The sequence below is a fragment of the Haliotis rufescens genome, unplaced genomic scaffold, assembly GCF_023055435.1.
Source record: "Haliotis rufescens isolate VD_foot unplaced genomic scaffold, xgHalRufe1.0.p SCAF_11, whole genome shotgun sequence".
NCBI lineage: Eukaryota > Metazoa > Mollusca > Gastropoda > Lepetellida > Haliotidae > Haliotis > Haliotis rufescens.
Window position 1 is genome coordinate 11,475,558 of NW_025963791.1, and position 18,620 is coordinate 11,494,177.

General features: G+C 44.6%; 1 protein-coding gene across 3 annotated transcripts in view; it reads right to left on the reverse strand.

The window, feature by feature from the left end:
- LOC124141190 (helicase with zinc finger domain 2-like) overlaps positions 1–18,620 on the reverse strand; it is a 68,730-nt gene that overhangs the window by 13,099 nt on the left and 37,011 nt on the right. For all 3 annotated transcript variants that reach the window (XM_048392239.1, XM_048392241.1, XM_048392240.1), the window contains 7 exons: positions 16,857–17,321; positions 15,804–15,995; positions 14,931–15,177; positions 13,986–14,328; positions 10,980–11,191; positions 6,257–6,338; positions 435–4,425 (listed from right to left, as the gene is read on the reverse strand). In XM_048392239.1, the coding sequence (XP_048248196.1) occupies positions 435–4,425; positions 6,257–6,338; positions 10,980–11,191; positions 13,986–14,328; positions 14,931–15,177; positions 15,804–15,995; positions 16,857–17,321 (5,532 nt within the window). The remainder of the gene's footprint in view (positions 1–434; positions 4,426–6,256; positions 6,339–10,979; positions 11,192–13,985; positions 14,329–14,930; positions 15,178–15,803; positions 15,996–16,856; positions 17,322–18,620) is intronic.

The following is an 18,620-nucleotide window of genomic DNA, read 5'->3' on the forward strand; positions in this document are numbered from 1 at the left end:
CTTTTTCTTTCAAGTGCACCAACCTATTCTAAGTTTATGTTAAATGGTGTTGTGTGGGGATTCAATAATCCTTGCACTAACATTATGTTGTGGAGACAGTAGAAGCAATAGGGTGAGTGAGTGAGTGAGTATGGTTTTACGCCGCTTTTGGCAATATTCCTGCAATATCACGGCGGGGGACACCAGAAATGGGCTTCACACATTGTACCCATGTTGGGAGTCGAACCCAGGTCTTCGGCGTGACGAGCGAATGCTTTAACCACAAGGCTACCCGACAGCCCCAGTAGAAGCAATATTCCTGACAGATTAACTATAGTAATATGAATATTGAGAAGTATATTAAGTCTGCTCTCACAATCTGGGATAATGGATACTCATTTTGCACTAAATGCTTGCAGACCAAGACCCTGAATTGTCTAACCAGGAAAACCAACCTGTCTTGAGGAGTCTTGGCAATCCACTCCACTGTACACTTCATCCTGGCTCCCTCAGGCCCCAGCAGTCTGTCCGGCAGCACCATATTGCTCTGGTTGAGGTCCACCTGCACCTGCACCTGCTCCTGCATGACTCGCTCCATGCCCCGGACACGACAATGTCCGACCCACGTCACTGGCTCAGGAGTGTTTACCAGAACAGACACATCTTCCTGCAGAGTCCCATCGGGGGGCAGCTGAAGGTTCTTGTATCTCACACACATGAAGTCCTGGAAGAAGCTCTGTGCTAATGTGCTATTCTTATCAAGCAGGCCTTCGAACTGGACATCCCCCGAGAACTTGATCTTCCTCTCCTTACAGAAGCTTACAGGGAGGGTTATCTTGCCTGAGTAAGATGCTGAAGATGCAGGCCTCCATTCCACACTTACATTATGTACTATGATGCTCTCCTGGCTCTGAACTGCCCGGGTAGCAGCCTCCATCCCAATGACGGGCAGCCAACACTGCTGATACTCCCCTTCACTGCTGTAGGTGGCTCGGGACGCAGGCTTGGCAGTGTTACTGGTGAAGCATTTCATGGGTGATGTGCGATGTTCCAGACAAATGTCAAGTCTTGGGGTCAGATGAAGCAGCTGAACCGTCGGGGTCAGGAGACCTTTGTTAACTTCTGTGGCTATCTGAACACACATTATCATACTAGGATGCATCTTGAGAGAGAAATCTACGAAGTCGTTAGTGTTTCTGTTTCTAGAATTTTCGGATGAAACATCCTCAGCAAAGTGACCTTCTGGAATGATACTCTCCACCTGTTCCCGGACAGATGACACCATTGTCTGAAGCTTGGAGAAATCCTCCTCTCTGATCGCATTGAGGAGACGCTGCCAGTGGAAGGCAGGAACCTTGTTCACAAATTTGTCCGGGTCCAATTCCTTACCTCGCTCTACCTGCAACTGGTTCATGATTGGTCCAGCAGTGTCGTAGATCCTTTCCTGCCATTTGACCTTCACCTCTACAGGATCCTCGGACACTTCAGGCTTGTCGCTTGGACCAAGGTGGACTATCTGGATGTTCTTCTCCTTGACAGGAACATCCTTGATCGTAGGGAAGAGCAGGGTGACTGCCGAGTCGTCTACCTTCTCCACTACAGGGTACATAACAAGTGGCTTCTTCCTCAGGGCAGCTGCCAGGTGGAGGGACAGCATTGCCTGATAGTAGTTATGTTCATTGCTGACGGCGCTATTGCACTGACTGCACAGACTCTGAATGTCCAGCTTACTGTATGGACAGGCCATGTTGTCTATCCTGGCCGACATCAGCCTCTGGACAACAATGTCCACGTAGCTTCTGAGAGGGTTTGTGAAGGAGGAGTAGGGGGTAACATTGAGCGAATAGTGTCCCTGTTTATCAGAACTGACATCAGCTGAACATGCATAATAGGTAGATTCCTGGATTCTGGACAGCTCCGCCTGAGCTATTGCAAGTTGAGGATGGTTTTCTGGAGATACTATCAGCTGCTGCACAAGCTCATAGTTCCCTGTGTCAGCTGCAGAGCATAAGGTCTTCCACAGACCCTTCACAATATCAAATGTCCCTTGAGCTTGGATTCCCCTCTGTCTGATGTAGCTGAAGATGCAAGTACAAGCTACTCTACACTTACAGATTCTGTTTCCATCCAAGAAAGGTTTGGTCAGGGCCACAGTATTGATAGCATCAGTAGCATGCTTCTCTTTCCATTCATCAGATAGCTGCTGGTTCATAGGCCCCTGGCATTTCAAGGGTGTAGCTTGGGGATACGCAGTCAACAAGATCTTTGCAACTTGCTGGTTGGCTGTGATGCCTAGCTCCTCCATCAACAGATGAGCTTTCGGAGTCAGCTTGTTGGATCCTTCCAGGCTCACACACAGGTAATCATTCCCCAGCCTGTTCCGGCGCCATAGCAACGCAACCTGGTACAGCACCACCATGCAGCTTGTGAAGTAGTCGGTCTGGGCACCCTCTGAATTGTGAAGAATTTCTTCCGTTTCTCTAAAGGAGAACCTCTTCTTGGAGTTGATGATGCATTTTTTCATGTCTACTTTTGTGATCTCTCCGGATCCGTTAACAGTCATGAAAATTGACAAAGTCAATCTGTCTTCATTAGGTTTGATGCTACAAAGATCTGTACTAAGCCTATTGGGTAACATATGAAGTGGATCTGTGCTGAGAGGAAAGAAGGATGTTCCTCTGCGTTGAGCCTCTTCATCTACACTGGAGCCCTGATGCAGGAAGAAGGCAACATCTGAGGTGTGCATACCGACCTCATACATTCCATCGGCTGTCTGTTCTATGCTTATAGCCTGATCCAGGTCCTGTGATGACGGCCGGTTCACTGTGAAGCACCACCTATCAGTCAGGTCGGCTCTTGAAGAGTACACCTCTTGTGGAAGGTAGTAGTTGTGGTACATCGCAATCACCTCATCCTCCACCTCCCTTGGGTAGCTCTGTGTGATGCTGTGTTCCAGATCCAGCACCTTCATCCCCGTGTCCAGAGCCCTGCCTGCTGGAAGGACCCCAATCACAATGCCAAATGGACAGTAGAAAGACAGGTCCCACTTTAAATAACGTACAAGGAACAATTTCCCAGACGAATCGCATGGATTGATTGATTCAAAATGGGAGAACTCCACCTTTTGGTCTTGTGTCAACCTGTACACACAGACCTGTTCAGTTGACGCCAGCTGTGCCTGTGTCGGGGTCGTCAAGTTATAGATCCTAGGAATGCCCCTGTTGATGGGTATCAGGACCCCGGTATTACTGGCTTCAACACTGCAAACAAAGGATTTATCCCTGGGGTCGATGGCACGTCGAAGAATTCCAACCACTTGCCCATGGACTTCATGATGTTCCTCTTCATGTTCCAAAACCTCTACAACCACCTCGTCATTGTTGAAGGCTTGACCACAGTGTCTGCGACTGCTCAGCTTCATCTGGTGGATGGGAGAGGTGTAGTCGATTACTCTGGCAAACATCTTCCTGGAGGATTCAATATGAAGCACACAGTGCTTGTACCTGTCAGGCTTGCTCTGGATCAGGCTTCTCAGCTGGGCTGTGTCATAGTGCTTTAAGACATTCCTCTGTCCCTGCTCTTCATTCAGCAATGCTGTGTCCGAATCCTGATCCTCATCCGACTGAAGTCCCCTCTTCTCCTGGGCCCAGTTGGTATCATAATGCAAGACAGCATGACCCCTGGATTCCTTCACCCTGATGCACGCCATGTTTAGATGACTTCCATCTCTACCGTCGGCGGCAATCTGCTTGATGATGTCATCAGATTCAAGAGAGACAGCTTGCTTGTCCCCAGAAGCAGGCACCTGTTTGCTGAATTGCTTCAGTGGAGGTGGTTGAGGCATGAAGCCATTTGTCCCCAGAGGTCTTAAAGGTTGTGGTGCAACTGGTTTTGGGGCAACTGGAGAGGACCGTGATTGCTGGGAAGGCTGTTGTGATGGCGGCACTGGCTGAGGGGATGGTGTAGTTGGCTGAGATGATATAGAACCAGGTCCATTCTTGTTTTGCCAGGCCTTTGAATCCTTTTCTCCCCGTGCTTCAGACAGTGACGCCCTTTGCATGATGCTGGCGTTACGACTCAGTTCTGTTATCTCTGTCAACCTCAGCCCCATGGGCGACATCTGCAGGTTGAGGACCTGGCTCTTGATGGAGTCGTACGTGATTGATGGCGGATACAGACTCTTCATGTTGGAGCAGTGCTTCAGGTATGTCCTCCATACTTGGACACACTCTCCGATTGCACACAAGGCGACTGGGTCACCCACCACACACACATACGACTTGGCCCGGGTCAGGGCTGTGTTCAGCAGCTTGGGGTCTGACAGGAAACCGAAGTCCCCGATGTCACCATCACACTCCGAGGACTTGAGGAGGTTGGCCATGTGGCTGGACTCCAGAAGATGCCGAGTCCTGCAGGTACTGATGAACAGGGCTCGGAACTCTTTCCCTGAAACAGAGGGTGACTCATTATGCACAAATCTTTATGAAGTAATTGTGTGAGCAGACATTATTTTAGATATATATTCCAGCCATATCACGGCAGGCTGTAAACAAGTCCAGACAACCATTGGGTCTTAGCATGACCAACGATCATACTGGGAAACAACCTGAACCTCTTTAGTTTACTCTTACCTCACTGGGGTCTCACTGGGGTCTCACAGAGGTCTCACTGGGGTCTCAGAGGGGGCTCATGGGGGTCTCACTGGGGTCTCACAGGTGTCTCACTGGGGTCTCACTGGGATCTCACTGGGATCTCACTGGGTACTCACAGGTGTCTGACAGGTGTCTGACTGGGGACTCACAGGGTCTGACTGGGGACTCACAGGGTCTGACTGGGGACTCACATGGATCTCACTGGGGTCTCACTGGGCACTCACAGGTGTCTGACAGGGGTCTCACTGGGATCTCACTGGGTACTCACAGGTGTCTGACAGGTGTCTGACTGGGGACTCACAGGGTCTGACTGGGGACTCACAGGGTCTCACTGGGGACTCACATGGATCTCACTGGGGTCTCACTGGGCACTCACAGGTGTCTCACTGGGGTCTGACAGGTGTCTCACTGGTGTCTGACAGGTGTCTCACTGGGGTCTCACAGGTGTCTGACAGGTGTCTCACTGGGGTCTCACTGGGATCTCACTGGGGTCTCACTGGGGTCTCACTGGGGTCTCACTGGGATCTCACTGGGATCTCACTGGGGTATCACTGGGCACTCACTGGTGTCTGACAGGTGTCTGACAGGGGTCTCACATGGATCTCACAGGGGACTCACACGGATCTCACTGGGGTCTCACTGGGGTCTCACAGGGGTCTCAGTGTGATCAGCGTGAGTAAGTGAGTTGCATTGATGCCTCTTTGAACAGTATTCCGGTTATGTCATGGCATTGTCCAGGATAAGGCAAAGGTTTTTGTTTGTTATTTAACGCCACACTCAGCAATATTTTAGCTGTATGATAGCGGTCTGTAAATAATTGACTCTGGACCAGACAATCCAGCAATTAATCATGAGCATCGATCCAGGCAATTGGGACACCACCCGATCCGGTAGTCCCCTCTTATGACAAGCATGGGTTGTCAAGGAGACCTCCAGATAACTTTTTGAGCAATTGAGTTTTTACAGGTTACAGGTTTACAGGTTATTTCATTTTTAATATGGTAACCAATATTTTTCACTCATCTATCCATCACTCTATTGGGTTTTTCCCAAACTGAGTAAGCATTTTGAGATTTAAAAAATATATGAAATAATGTTTTAGATGTATATAATGGTTCTAAATATAGGCTTGACTCAAAAAGTAAATTATCTCGTACATAAATTGTGTTTCGGAAATTAGCTCTGTTGTACACATGCTGAGTGAGTGAATGAGTATGGTTTTACGCCGCTTTTAGCAATATTCCAGCAATATCACGGCGGGGGACACCAGAAATGGGCTTCACACATTGTACCCATGTCGGGAATCAAACCTGGGTCTTCGGCATGACGAGCGAACGCTTTAACCACTAGGCTACCAGAACGCCCTGTACACATGCTGAAAAAGCTTCACTGGGTATTTACACTGGCTGTTTTCGACCAATTGAGTTTTTACTTTAATGCATGGGTTTCTGTACGCAAGTTAATTGAAAGTAATTGGGTTTTGAATAGTTCTGGGGTGTATTTACGCAACTACGCAGCTTACCTGTAGCTATGTCTAACCCGGATCATCACAGGCTGAAGCAAAAGTGGTCAGTCTATTGTAGCTGATATCATTGAGCCTAAGTTAGGAGTAACGTTCCACAAACCTTGAACATTGTGGATTGTGTCCACGCTGATTCTCCGCAGCTCTGGCCTCCGCTTCCTCAACGTGTGTCTGATCAGAACAACCTGCAAATGATTCACCTGTTATGAAACACTCCACACCTAGCCACTATACACTCAACGTGTGTCTGATCAGAACCTGCAAATGATTCACCTGTTATGAAACACTCCACACCTAGCCACTATACACTCAACGTGTGTCTGATCAGAACAACCTGCAAATGATTCACCTGTTATGAAACACTCCACACCTAGCCACTATACTCTCAACGTGTGTCTGATCAGAACAACCTGCAAATGATTCACCTATTATGAAACACTCCACACCTAGCCACTATACACTCAACGTGTGTCTGATCAGAACCTGCAAATGATTCACCTGTTATGAAACACTCCACACCTAGCCACTATACACTCAACGTGTGTCTGATCAGAACAACCTGCAAATGATTCACCTGTTATGAAACACTCCACACCTAGCCACTATACACTCAACGTGTGTCTGATCAGAACAACCTGCAAATGATTCACCTGTTATGAAACACTCCACACCTAGCCACTATATACTGAACGTGTGTCTGATCAGAACAACCTGCAAATGATTCACCTGTTATGAAACACTCCACACCTAGCCACTATACACTGAACGTGTGTCTGATCAGAACCTGCAAATGATTCACCTGTTATGAAACACTCCACACCTAGCCACTATACACTCAACGTGTGTCTGATCAGAACAACCTGCAAATGATTCACCTGTTATGAAACACTCCACACCTAGCCACTATACACTCAACGTGTGTCTGATCAGAACCTGCAAATGATTCACCTGTTATGAAACACTCCACACCTAGCCACTATACACTCAACGTGTGTCTGATCAGAAAAACCTGCAAATGATTCACCTGTTATGAAACACTCCACACCTAGCCACTATACACTCAACGTGTGTCTGATCAGAACCTGCAAATGATTCACCTGTTATGAAACACTCCACACCTAGCCACTATACACTCAACGTGTGTCTGATCAGAACAACCTGCAAATGATTCACCTGTTATGAAACACTCCACACCTAGCCACTATACACTCAACGTGTGTCTGATCAGAACAACCTGCAAATGATTCACCTGTTATGAAACACTCCACACCTAGCCACTATACACTCAACGTGTGTCTGATCAGAACAACCTGCAAATGATTCACCCGTTATGAAATACTCCACATCTAGCCACTATACACTCAACGTGTGTCTGATCAGAACAACCTGCAAATGATTCACCTGTTATGAAACACTCCACACCTAGCCACTATACACTCAACACCTGTTATGAAATACTCCACACCTAGCCACTATACACTCAACGTGTGTCTGATCAGAACAACCTGCAAATGATTCACCTGTTATGAAACACTCCACACCTAGCCACTATACACTCAACGTGTGTCTGATCAGAACCTGCAAATGATTCACCTGTTATGAAACACTCCACACCTAGCCACTATACACTCAACGTGTGTCTGATCAGAGCAACCTGCAAATGATTCACCCGTTATGAAACACTCCACACCTAGCCACTATACACTCAACGTGTGTCTGATCAGAACAACCTGCAAATGATTCACCTGTTATGAAATACTCCACACCTAGCCACTATACACTCAACGTGTGTCTGATCAGAACAACTTGCAAATGATTCACCTGTTATGAAACACTCCACACCTAGCCACTATACACTCAACGTGTGTCTGATCAGAACAACCTGCAAATGATTCACCTGTTATGAAACACTCCACACCTAGCCACTATACTCTCAACGTGTGTCTGATCAGAACAACCTGCAAATGATTCACCTGTTATGAAACACTCCACACCTAGCCACTATACACTCAATGTGTGTCTGATCAGAACAACCTGCAAATGATTTCACCTGTTATGAAACACTCCACACCTAACCACTATACTCTCAACGTGTGTCTGATCAGAACAACCTGCAAATGATTCACCTGTTATGAAACACTCCACACCTAGCCACTATACACTCAACGTGTGTCTGATCAGAACAACCTGCAAATGATTCACCTGTTATGAAACACTCCACACCTAGCCACTATACACTCAACGTGTGTCTGATCAGAACAACCTGCAAATGATTCACCTGTTATGAAATACTCCACACCTAGCCACTATACACTCAACGTGTGTCTGATCAGAACAACCTGCAAATGATTCACCTGTTATGAAACACTCCACACCTAGCCACTATACACTCAACACCTGTTATGAAACACTCCACACCTAGCCACTATACACTCAACGTGTGTCTGATCAGAACAACCTGCAAATAATTCACCTGTTATGAAACACTCCACACCTAGCCACTATACACTCAACGTGTGTCTGATCAGAACAACCTGCAAATGATTCACCTGTTATGAAACACTCCACACCTAGCCACTATACTCTCAACATGTGTCTGATCAGAACAACCTGCAAATGATTCACCTGTTATGAAATACTCCACACCTAGCCACTATAGACTCAACGTGTGTCTGATCAGAACAACCTGCAAATGATTCACCTGTTACGAAACACTCCACACCTAGCCACTATACACTCAACGTGTGTCTGATCAGAACAACCTGCAAATGATTCACCTGTTATGAAACACTCCACACCTAGCCACTATACACTCAACGCGTGTCTGATCAGAACAACCTGCAAATGATTCACCTGTTATGAAACACTCCACACCTAGCCACTATACACTCAACGTGTGTCTGATCAGAACAACCTGCAAATGATTCACCTGTTATGAAACACTCCACACCTAGCCACTATACACTCAACGTGTGTCTGATCAGAACAACCTGCAAATGATTCACCTGTTATGAAACACTCCACACCTAGCCACTATACTCTCAACGTGTGTCTGATCAGAACAACCTGCAAATGATTCACCTGTTATGAAACACTCCACACCTAGCCACTATACACTCAACGCGTGTCTGATCAGAACAACCTGCAAATGATTCACCTGTTATGAAACACTCCACACCTAGCCACTATACACTCAACGTGTGTCTGATCAGAACAACCTGCAAATGATTCACCTGTTATGAAATACTCCACACCTAGCCACTATACACTCAACGTGTGTCTGATCAGAACAACCTGCAAATGATTCACCTGTTATGAAACACTCCACACCTAGCCACTATACACTCAACACCTGTTATGAAACACTCCACACCTAGCCACTATACACTCAACGTGTGTCTGATCAGAACAACCTGCAAATAATTCACCTGTTATGAAACACTCCACACCTAGCCACTATACACTCAACGTGTGTCTGATCAGAACAACCTGCAAATGATTCACCTGTTATGAAACACTCCACACCTAGCCACTATACTCTCAACATGTGTCTGATCAGAACAACCTGCAAATGATTCACCTGTTATGAAATACTCCACACCTAGCCACTATAGACTCAACGTGTGTCTGATCAGAACAACCTGCAAATGATTCACCTGTTACGAAACACTCCACACCTAGCCACTATACACTCAACGTGTGTCTGATCAGAACAACCTGCAAATGATTCACCTGTTATGAAACACTCCACACCTAGCCACTATACACTCAACGCGTGTCTGATCAGAACAACCTGCAAATGATTCACCTGTTATGAAACACTCCACACCTAGCCACTATACACTCAACGTGTGTCTGATCAGAACAACCTGCAAATGATTCACCTGTTATGAAACACTCCACACCTAGCCACTATACACTCAACGTGTGTCTGATCAGAACAACCTGCAAATGATTCACCTGTTATGAAACACTCCACACCTAGCCACTATACTCTCAACGTGTGTCTGATCAGAACAACCTGCAAATGATTCACCTGTTATGAAATACTCCACACCTAACCACTATACACTCGGCTAGACATGTTAAACATTACTACACCTAGTGTGTCCATGTTAAACTGCCGCATGGTATCTCAGTGGGCTGGCACCATAAAACCTGTATTACTTGGCTACTACAAGCAGCCACACACACACACATATACACATCACTATTTTAGTGCAAAGATCTTGAACGTGATGCTTAACCCCATTTCACCTCACCTCACTGTATGCTGCCATAGGTTTACACTCACATCCACTCATATGTCTTGCATATTGAGAGAGAGCACTGTGAACATTTCCATGACATGCTAAATTAGACAACCTATATCTGGTTCACAAGTATCTTTGCACCTCATGGGAAACAAACATTTTAGTTGACCTCCTGTAAATGAGGTGAGGTGGGGTGAAATTGGGTTTAACGTTGCGTCCAAGATTATTGCACTTATATAGCGATGTGCATGTACGTGTGTGTGTTTGTGTGGCTGCTTGTACTAGTCCGGACTGATGCCGATTTATAGTGCTAGTCCACTGAGATACCATGCCGCAGTTTAACATGAATACCCCACTCAGACACAGTATACTGACTCCGAGCCGACCAGTCCTTGTTTTAGCCCCTTAATGCCGAGTGCCAGACAGGGCAACAACAAGTACCATCTTTTAACGTCTTTTGGTATGACGCGGCCGGCTATCGAACCCTGGACCTTCCGCTCCCCGAGCGGACGCTCTACCACTAGACCACGGAGACAGTCTCCTGTAAATGAGCCTGTACATAGCAGTCCTCACCTGGTCATAATATGGGGTGACGACTTCGATCTCCTGTGCTGCCCTCTCCCCCCACTCGGTGGGCCAGTTGTTGTAGAGGTCCTCCACCCTCTCCACGATCTCCTCCACCTCCGACATGTTGTAGTAGGACGTGCTGTCCGAGTCCTGGATCTCCCGTCCCTGCACCACGTAGAACACCAGCGGCGTCAGCTCCACCACAGACGGGACAACACCTGCAACACCACACACACTCGTACAGGAACTGATGGATCATTGTCATCAGAGTGCCCAATATTGTCTGATCAATTTCCGTAGATTTTAGTGTTAATATATTGACTATTGTCAGCTGTGTGTACGAGACAAAACAGAAGACTTGTGCTTCTGACAAATGGCTGGAGTTCCCAACTTTTCGAAGACTGGCTGAATCATCAATTGCAAGGTGTCAACATCACCTACTGACGGTGAGAAATCTTACAAACATCACAGACTCACAGAGATGCATTGTCACATTATCAATGTCATCATTAGGCAATTCATTTCCTTTTGGGTGGTTTACATATCCGCCGACAGGAAAAATAGCTACATGAATTTAATTCTTTTTCTATTTTTTAAATACATGTACTAGATTCTCTAATGGTAAAATTAAAATTATATAGATAAGCCAATGTGTAGTATCACTCAAATTAGATTTGTATTTCATTTCGAAATGCAAAATACAAAGTGAAGTTTTAACAGCAATGTTTGAAGCGATGTGGACAGATAAGAGTTACGACCCTTAGATATGACATATCTGGTTGCGCAGTCGTTTAGATGTAAAAATATTGACATTCATGAAGCCTCCAACCTCGGGGTATCGCGGTACTTGTCATGTACGCTGAACGGAACAAAATGCAATCACTAACATTTATGATTATTCGTGTTCTCTATATCAGATGTCATTTATTTTATCTAACAATGCATATTTCACTGTAGCTCTGAGTAAAAGCCGGAACTTGCGCTGTTTGACAAGGGAGAGAACTCCATCGTATCGCGGTACAGAGAAAAGTTGTGTATGGAGGTCCGAATTGGACAAAAAGAGGACATACTTCTACCAACCACTTAGTATAATCATGCCAGACATCCGTGATTTGTCCAGACAAGTGCAAAGACAGCACAAGTAAAATTCTAAATGTGTTATCAGCAATAGGTATTCAATGCATATTTACCGAAAAGTAAGAGAAAAATATTTTTATAAGTCAACAACAAAATATCAGAAATGATATTCTAAGATTGTTTTAAAAAAAATTGGATGACAATAATTTGTCACAAAATGGAAATTTTTAAAAGTCTACATTAAATATATAAAAAACACTCCTAGTATGCCCAAAGTATGTATTTATCTTTTGGATACTAGTGAAGAACGTATTTCTAAGTTTGGCATTATGGCCCTTATGATCTCCCAATAGATTCTGGGCACAGAGCGGGGAAAAATGTGCGGACTACATAACTTCCGTTACTTATTAGTCGCCATGAATATGCAGATGATCTAGTTCAGGTCGATAGAAAAAGTTTACTTGGGGAACTGCGGGTTATATCGTTGGCCATTGATAGATGGGGGTAAGGCAATATTTAAAATGATGCTAGAAGTAAGTATCAACGCATTAATAACTCCTTACTTACCCAGACGGAACATTCCGAGGAAATTGAAATTATTTACGAAGTGAGCACTTCCTTGTTACTGATTTGCATTAATAGACAGTCGCTAAGAGGCGCGTCTCGTGTGAACTATCGGAAATCACAACTGCCGCGATACAATGAATGCCGCGGTACCACGGGGTCCGAGTATACCTATTGAGTGCAGTTGAGGGGCATAAATTATGGAAATTACAGAAAGTGTGTCTTAAATTTTATTTTTTTGACAATATTTTTTTTTTAGAACAAAACAAAACTCAGTGAATTGACTAAAAAGAAATGATTTGCATTATCAAAGTTGAATGGGGGCACGGGTGGCCCAGGCGTCTAAGGCGCCACAATTTGCTGTGCAGAACTGCGTCCCTTGGGCACACTAGAATCCTATGACTGTGGTTTTGAATCTCAGTTCGCCCTGATTATGTTTCTAGGTTTGTCAGCACTATGCCCGTGCTCGTGGGTTTCACTGAAGTGGTAAATGTCTGAGACCTGCATCACTTTGGGCTTTCCTCCAAAATTAAGCTAACACAGCGTGACATAACTGGAATACTGTTATTAAAAGCAGCGTTAAACCCAACTCACTCACTCATTCAGAGTTGAATGTATTTTGTGAAAGCTGGCTATCATCATTGGTATCATGATGATCTGTGTATCAATCCCTGAGGCAGCTGTTTCAAATACACCAAGCGTCCGCCCGGAGAGTGGAAGGTCCGGGGTTCGATCCCCGGCCGCGTCATACTAAAAGACGTTAAAAGATGGTACTTGTTGTTACCCTGTCTGGCGCTCGGCATTAAGGGGCTAAAACAAGGACTGGTCGGCTCGGAGTCAGTATACTGTGTCTGAGTGGGGTATTCATGTTAAACTGCAGCATGGTATATCAGTGGGCTAGCACTATAAATCGGCATCAGTCCGGACTAGTACAAGCAGCCACACAAACACACACACGTACATGCACGTCGCTATATAAGTGCAATAATCTTGGACGCGACGTTAAACCCAATTTCACCTCACCTCACCTCACCTTCAAATACACCACCAGAAATTTAGTTCCTTTTCAGAAACACGTTAATCCTTGGTTTGTTTCCCCTGCAGAATATACCCTCAGACAATTCTAACAACAGAAGTAAGAGACCTCTTTCTGATCTGATTACTGACACAGAAAACATACATAGATATTCATGAAACAAATACATCCCAAAATGGCATTCTTAAATCTATAAAAAGCGAAACATTTTCATAAATGAATTACTTTCAAGCAAAATTTAAACCTGTTTTAATGGTAAGAAATGAGCTGTAGGTCTTTTCAAGATGAGGCCTCCAGGTTAAAGGCCTTGTAAAGCCTGCATGACCTTGACTTACCCATTGCCTTGAGGCTATCTGGTCCCCCATAGAAGATAGCAGAGATGAAGCGAAGGATCTCCATCTTAGTCCGGTAGTTGCTGCTGAGAAATATGTTCAGTGGGTTGCTGGATTTGTTGGCAATCCTGCCCGAGAGGCTCTCATAATATGCATACAATCGTTCCAACAGCGAGGTGTGGAAGCCAAGCTGTCTTGCCTCTGGGCTATAGACTTTGGGGCTTATCTGCATGTGGTCTCCCGTCAACACGATGCAGGTCTTTTCAGTCGCCAGGGACAGCGGCATGATTGTCTCACACTCCAGCGCCTGTGCAGCTTCATCAACGAATATGTGTGTGAAGTAACCCTGCAATGTGTCACGGCATCTCATGATATCTAGAACACACAATTTCTCATGTTCCATTTAAACAAAATCACTGCTACGTATTCCTAGTCAGAGGTAATTGGAGCAAGTACTTACAATAATGATCCAAGCAGTCACCTCAAGGTCCACTATCCCAGTTAACCATTCAATATTTACACAGCCCTTCATGGCTACTGTCAATAATGACAGGTCACCTCAAGGTCCACTATCCCAATTAACCATTCAATATTTACACAGCCCTTCACAGCTACTGTCAATAATGATCCAAGTAGTCACCTCAAGGTCCACTATCCCAGTTAACCATCCAATATTTACACAGCACACCACAGCGACTGTCAATAATGATCCAAGTAGTCACCTCAAGGTCCACTATCCCAGTTAACCATCCAATATTTACACAGCACACCACAGCGACTGTCAATAATGATCCAAGTAGTCACCTCAAGGTCCACTATCCCAATTAACCATCCAATATTTACACAGCACACCACAGCTACTGTCAATAATGATCCAATATCCCAATTAACTATCCAAAATTTACACAGCCCTTCACAGCTGCTGTCAATAATGATCTAAGTAGTCACCTGAAGGCCGAGCTTGGTGAGCTGCAGTGATGTCTCTACGGTAGTGATGACAATCCTGTGGCTCATGATGTCCTCCTTGGAGGGGATTTCGAAGGCGGTGTTTTCAGGGTTGAAGATGCAGTACTTCTGGACCTCGGGTGGCACGGTGTTCACTCGCCTCTCCTTGATGTAGATGCGGCGGAGGCTGATGGGGCCAGTCCTCCGCAGGAAGGGGTCCAGGTGCTTCACGATGTACAGATCCGCAGCACTAGAGGAGAAAAGCAGCGGCAGTTAAACCACTTGATTGTTTGTTTGTTTGTTGTTTAATGCCGCACTCAGTAATATTCCAGCTATATGAAGGCGGTCTGTAAATAATCGAGTCTGGACCAGACAATCCAGTGATTGATATCATGAGCATCGATCCACGCAATTGGGATCGATGACATGCATCAACCAAGTCAGCGAGCCTGACCACCCGATCCAGTTAGTCGCCTCATATGACAAGTATACGGCAAGCATGGGTTGCTGAAGACCTATTCTACCCCGGAATCTTCACGGGTCTAAACCACTTGAACCAAGTATACAAGACGGAGACACAATCATAATCAAGGTCCTTCATAACCTTACCAGGGATTTATCGAGGAACAAAGTTCCAAACGCAAAAGAAAACATGGGAGAAAAAAGATTACTTTTTCTAAAATTGGGATAATTTTCTTTCAAAGTCTTCTCAAATTCACTGCCATTATATCACAAAAAAGATGAGAAAAGATATTTTCCTTTTTATTGGTACTGTTAGCAACAAAATGTGGCACACTTTTTGTGATAATCTTAACTTGAAATGAGAAATGGTTATGGTGTGTGAGTATTTTAACTGAAATCTGCCTCTACCCTTACCTGTTGGATTGCGCACAGATGAGAATTTTTGTCTCTTTTCGCTCCTTTAAGAGTACCATCGCTGCCTGGGCCAGTGTTTCCGTCTTGCCGGTGCCGAACGGACCGAACATGATGAAGGGTGGTGTGTAGCTTGTGCGTTCAGCTACGATGTGTTTCACAGCTGCCATCTGGTCATCGTTCAAGATCTTAGAACTGAACACACCATACAGAAACTTGAAGTACCATAGAATATTTCGACACATAAAAGCAAAAAGCTTTGAAATTTGCTTAATTCTTTTCTTGACATATTAGATATTGTCTTTAGCAGTGTTGAAAAGTAATACCTTTATACCATTTGTGTTTTTAAAAAACCAAAAGCTATGAAAATCAAAATGAGAAAGCTTTCACCCATCACATGTTAGGTTATGAAGTCAAAGCCAAAGCAAAACCTGATCACACTTATCAGAAAACACATTAATTATGTTAATACTGAATTTATCAAAATATTTGCTTGAGCGACAAGTTTTTGTGCAAGTTTACACAGTTGAAAACAATATTCCCGTCATGTGATCGGGGAAGCTACGAATGAGCCACACACATGAGATATACCTGAGGGAATCAAACCTCCAACAGCCAGGGCTTCAACCACAAGGCAATCCCTGCTGTCATAAAACCAGTAATATCAGTGTTCGAAATACCTGCCTGCCCGACTGGGGTTGATTTCAACTAGGGCTGCCAGATTTTCAAATCCCCCTGCCCGACGGTCTGGTTATATTTCATATGTAAAAAGATTCTAAATATTTCCCGATGATAAGCATTATTTACATGATGTATTCTAGGATATTAAATACAAATCCGACCTAAAAAGTGTTTGCTATTTCTTTTCTTGCATTACTTCATGTTCAATGTATTCGATTTAAAGTTTTAATTAAATTATCCTGAGAAACATATGATTATAGTGGGCAGGCAGGTTTTGGTCAGGGCTGGCAAGTATTTCAGCTAGCCAGTCCTGTGGTCTGGCTGAAAATTTTGGGAGTTTCATACCCTGGTAATATATAGGATCATTGTGTCTACCTGATCTTGAGCACGTGCTGCTCATTCCAGTCGGGACTGAGCTGGATGAAGTCGGGGAACACAATGTCTGTGTTCTTGAGGCAGTCGATGGCGAAGTGCATGCGGCAGAAGTGGAGGCGGAACATCTGGAACTGGATCTCCAGCTCCAGCTTCATCTCCGGCATGATCTTCAGCCCCTTGGCACACACAGGCGGAATGCACAGGTAGATGTACTCCTTGCCTCGGCCGTCGTAGTTGAAGTTGTCCTCGCGCACGATGCTGGCCTCGTAGACAGTTTTCTTGCTGTCGTTGACTGGAGCCATCAGAACCTTCTTCACACTGGTCAGGATGAGCTTGCCCGCGTTTGTGTCTTCTGTCAGATTCTCTGTGAGATGCACTCTACCGAACATTTCCCCTGGTCGGGGGTAGATGGCACACTTGTCTTCTATTTGATTGATGATTTCAACTTCAGTACGGAGATTATAGCTGTGGGCATAGAAAATGGAAGTCATAAATACTTACATGCAGAGCTTGAGATAAGCTGCGTATTTGCATAAAATATACATTCAATAAACTGAACTGAGCAGAAAAATCAAATCCTAGCGAATTAAATACGCAACCAAAAGGATAAATACTCTATTGAAATAAAACTAATGTGTATATTACAACTATTAGATAAAACAATTGCATATATAAAAACTGTTAGATAAAATGATTGTGTTTCAGCCGAAATTCAGTTACTTTCGGAAAAGCTTGTGCGACAAACAAACTTGAAAAACGATATATTCCAATTGAAAAGCACATTGTGCCGAGTCAATGTATCTTAAACAGTCGCTGATTGGTGACTAAAAATAGCGCCTTTCTTTCAGTACTAGGTTTTGAAAAAAAGAATCCCTTCCCGGGGAGGGAGCTGCAAGCTGACGCAATACTATGATTCTTTTAGTTTTACAGGAATTGTTATAAAATGTACCCAAATGTTAAGAAATTAACACCCTCTAAAAATTGTGGATACCCAATCAAAATCGAAGTCCTGCATATTCTAGTGACCTGTAAGGTGAGGTGAGTTGAGGTGAGTTGAGGTGAGTTGAGGTGAAATAGGGTAATAGGTCGCTTTCAAGATTATTGCACTGATAAAGCCACATGAGTGCATGCGTGTGTGCGTGGCTGCTTATACTAGTCCGGACAAATGCTGAGTTTATAGTGCCAGCCCACTGAGATACCATGCTGAAGCTTAACATGAATACCCAAATCAGACACAGTTTAATGACTCTGAGCCGACCAGTCATTCTTTTAGTCCTTTAATGCCGGGGGCCAGGCAGGGTAACAAGAAGTACCATCTTTTAACGTCTCTTGGTATGACAAGGACAGGGATCGAACCCACAACCTTCCACAGATGTTCTATCTACTAGACCACGGAGGCAGAGTCTGGTTCAGCCAGGCCAGTGGATGGTTACCCCGATAACACAAACAATGAATATTGCGGTTGTTCACAATGCCATTGTAACCTTGCGACCCTCGTAACTCAGCTTTCACAACCGAGTCCTATTCTACTACAAAATCCTAACAGGGAAATGATGTGGACAACTATTTCATCACCCTAATGTGAAATACTAAAGTGTTAGAGGGTCAAATATAATAGCACAAAACCCTCAAAATGATGCTCTGATTAAAAGCAGCAACAATGTATCATTCAAAACTACAGAACTTTGCGCAAAGTTTCCACCTCCCATGATGAACGTGTCCAACATTAACATGCCTATCACTATTTCAAGACACAGTTACTTA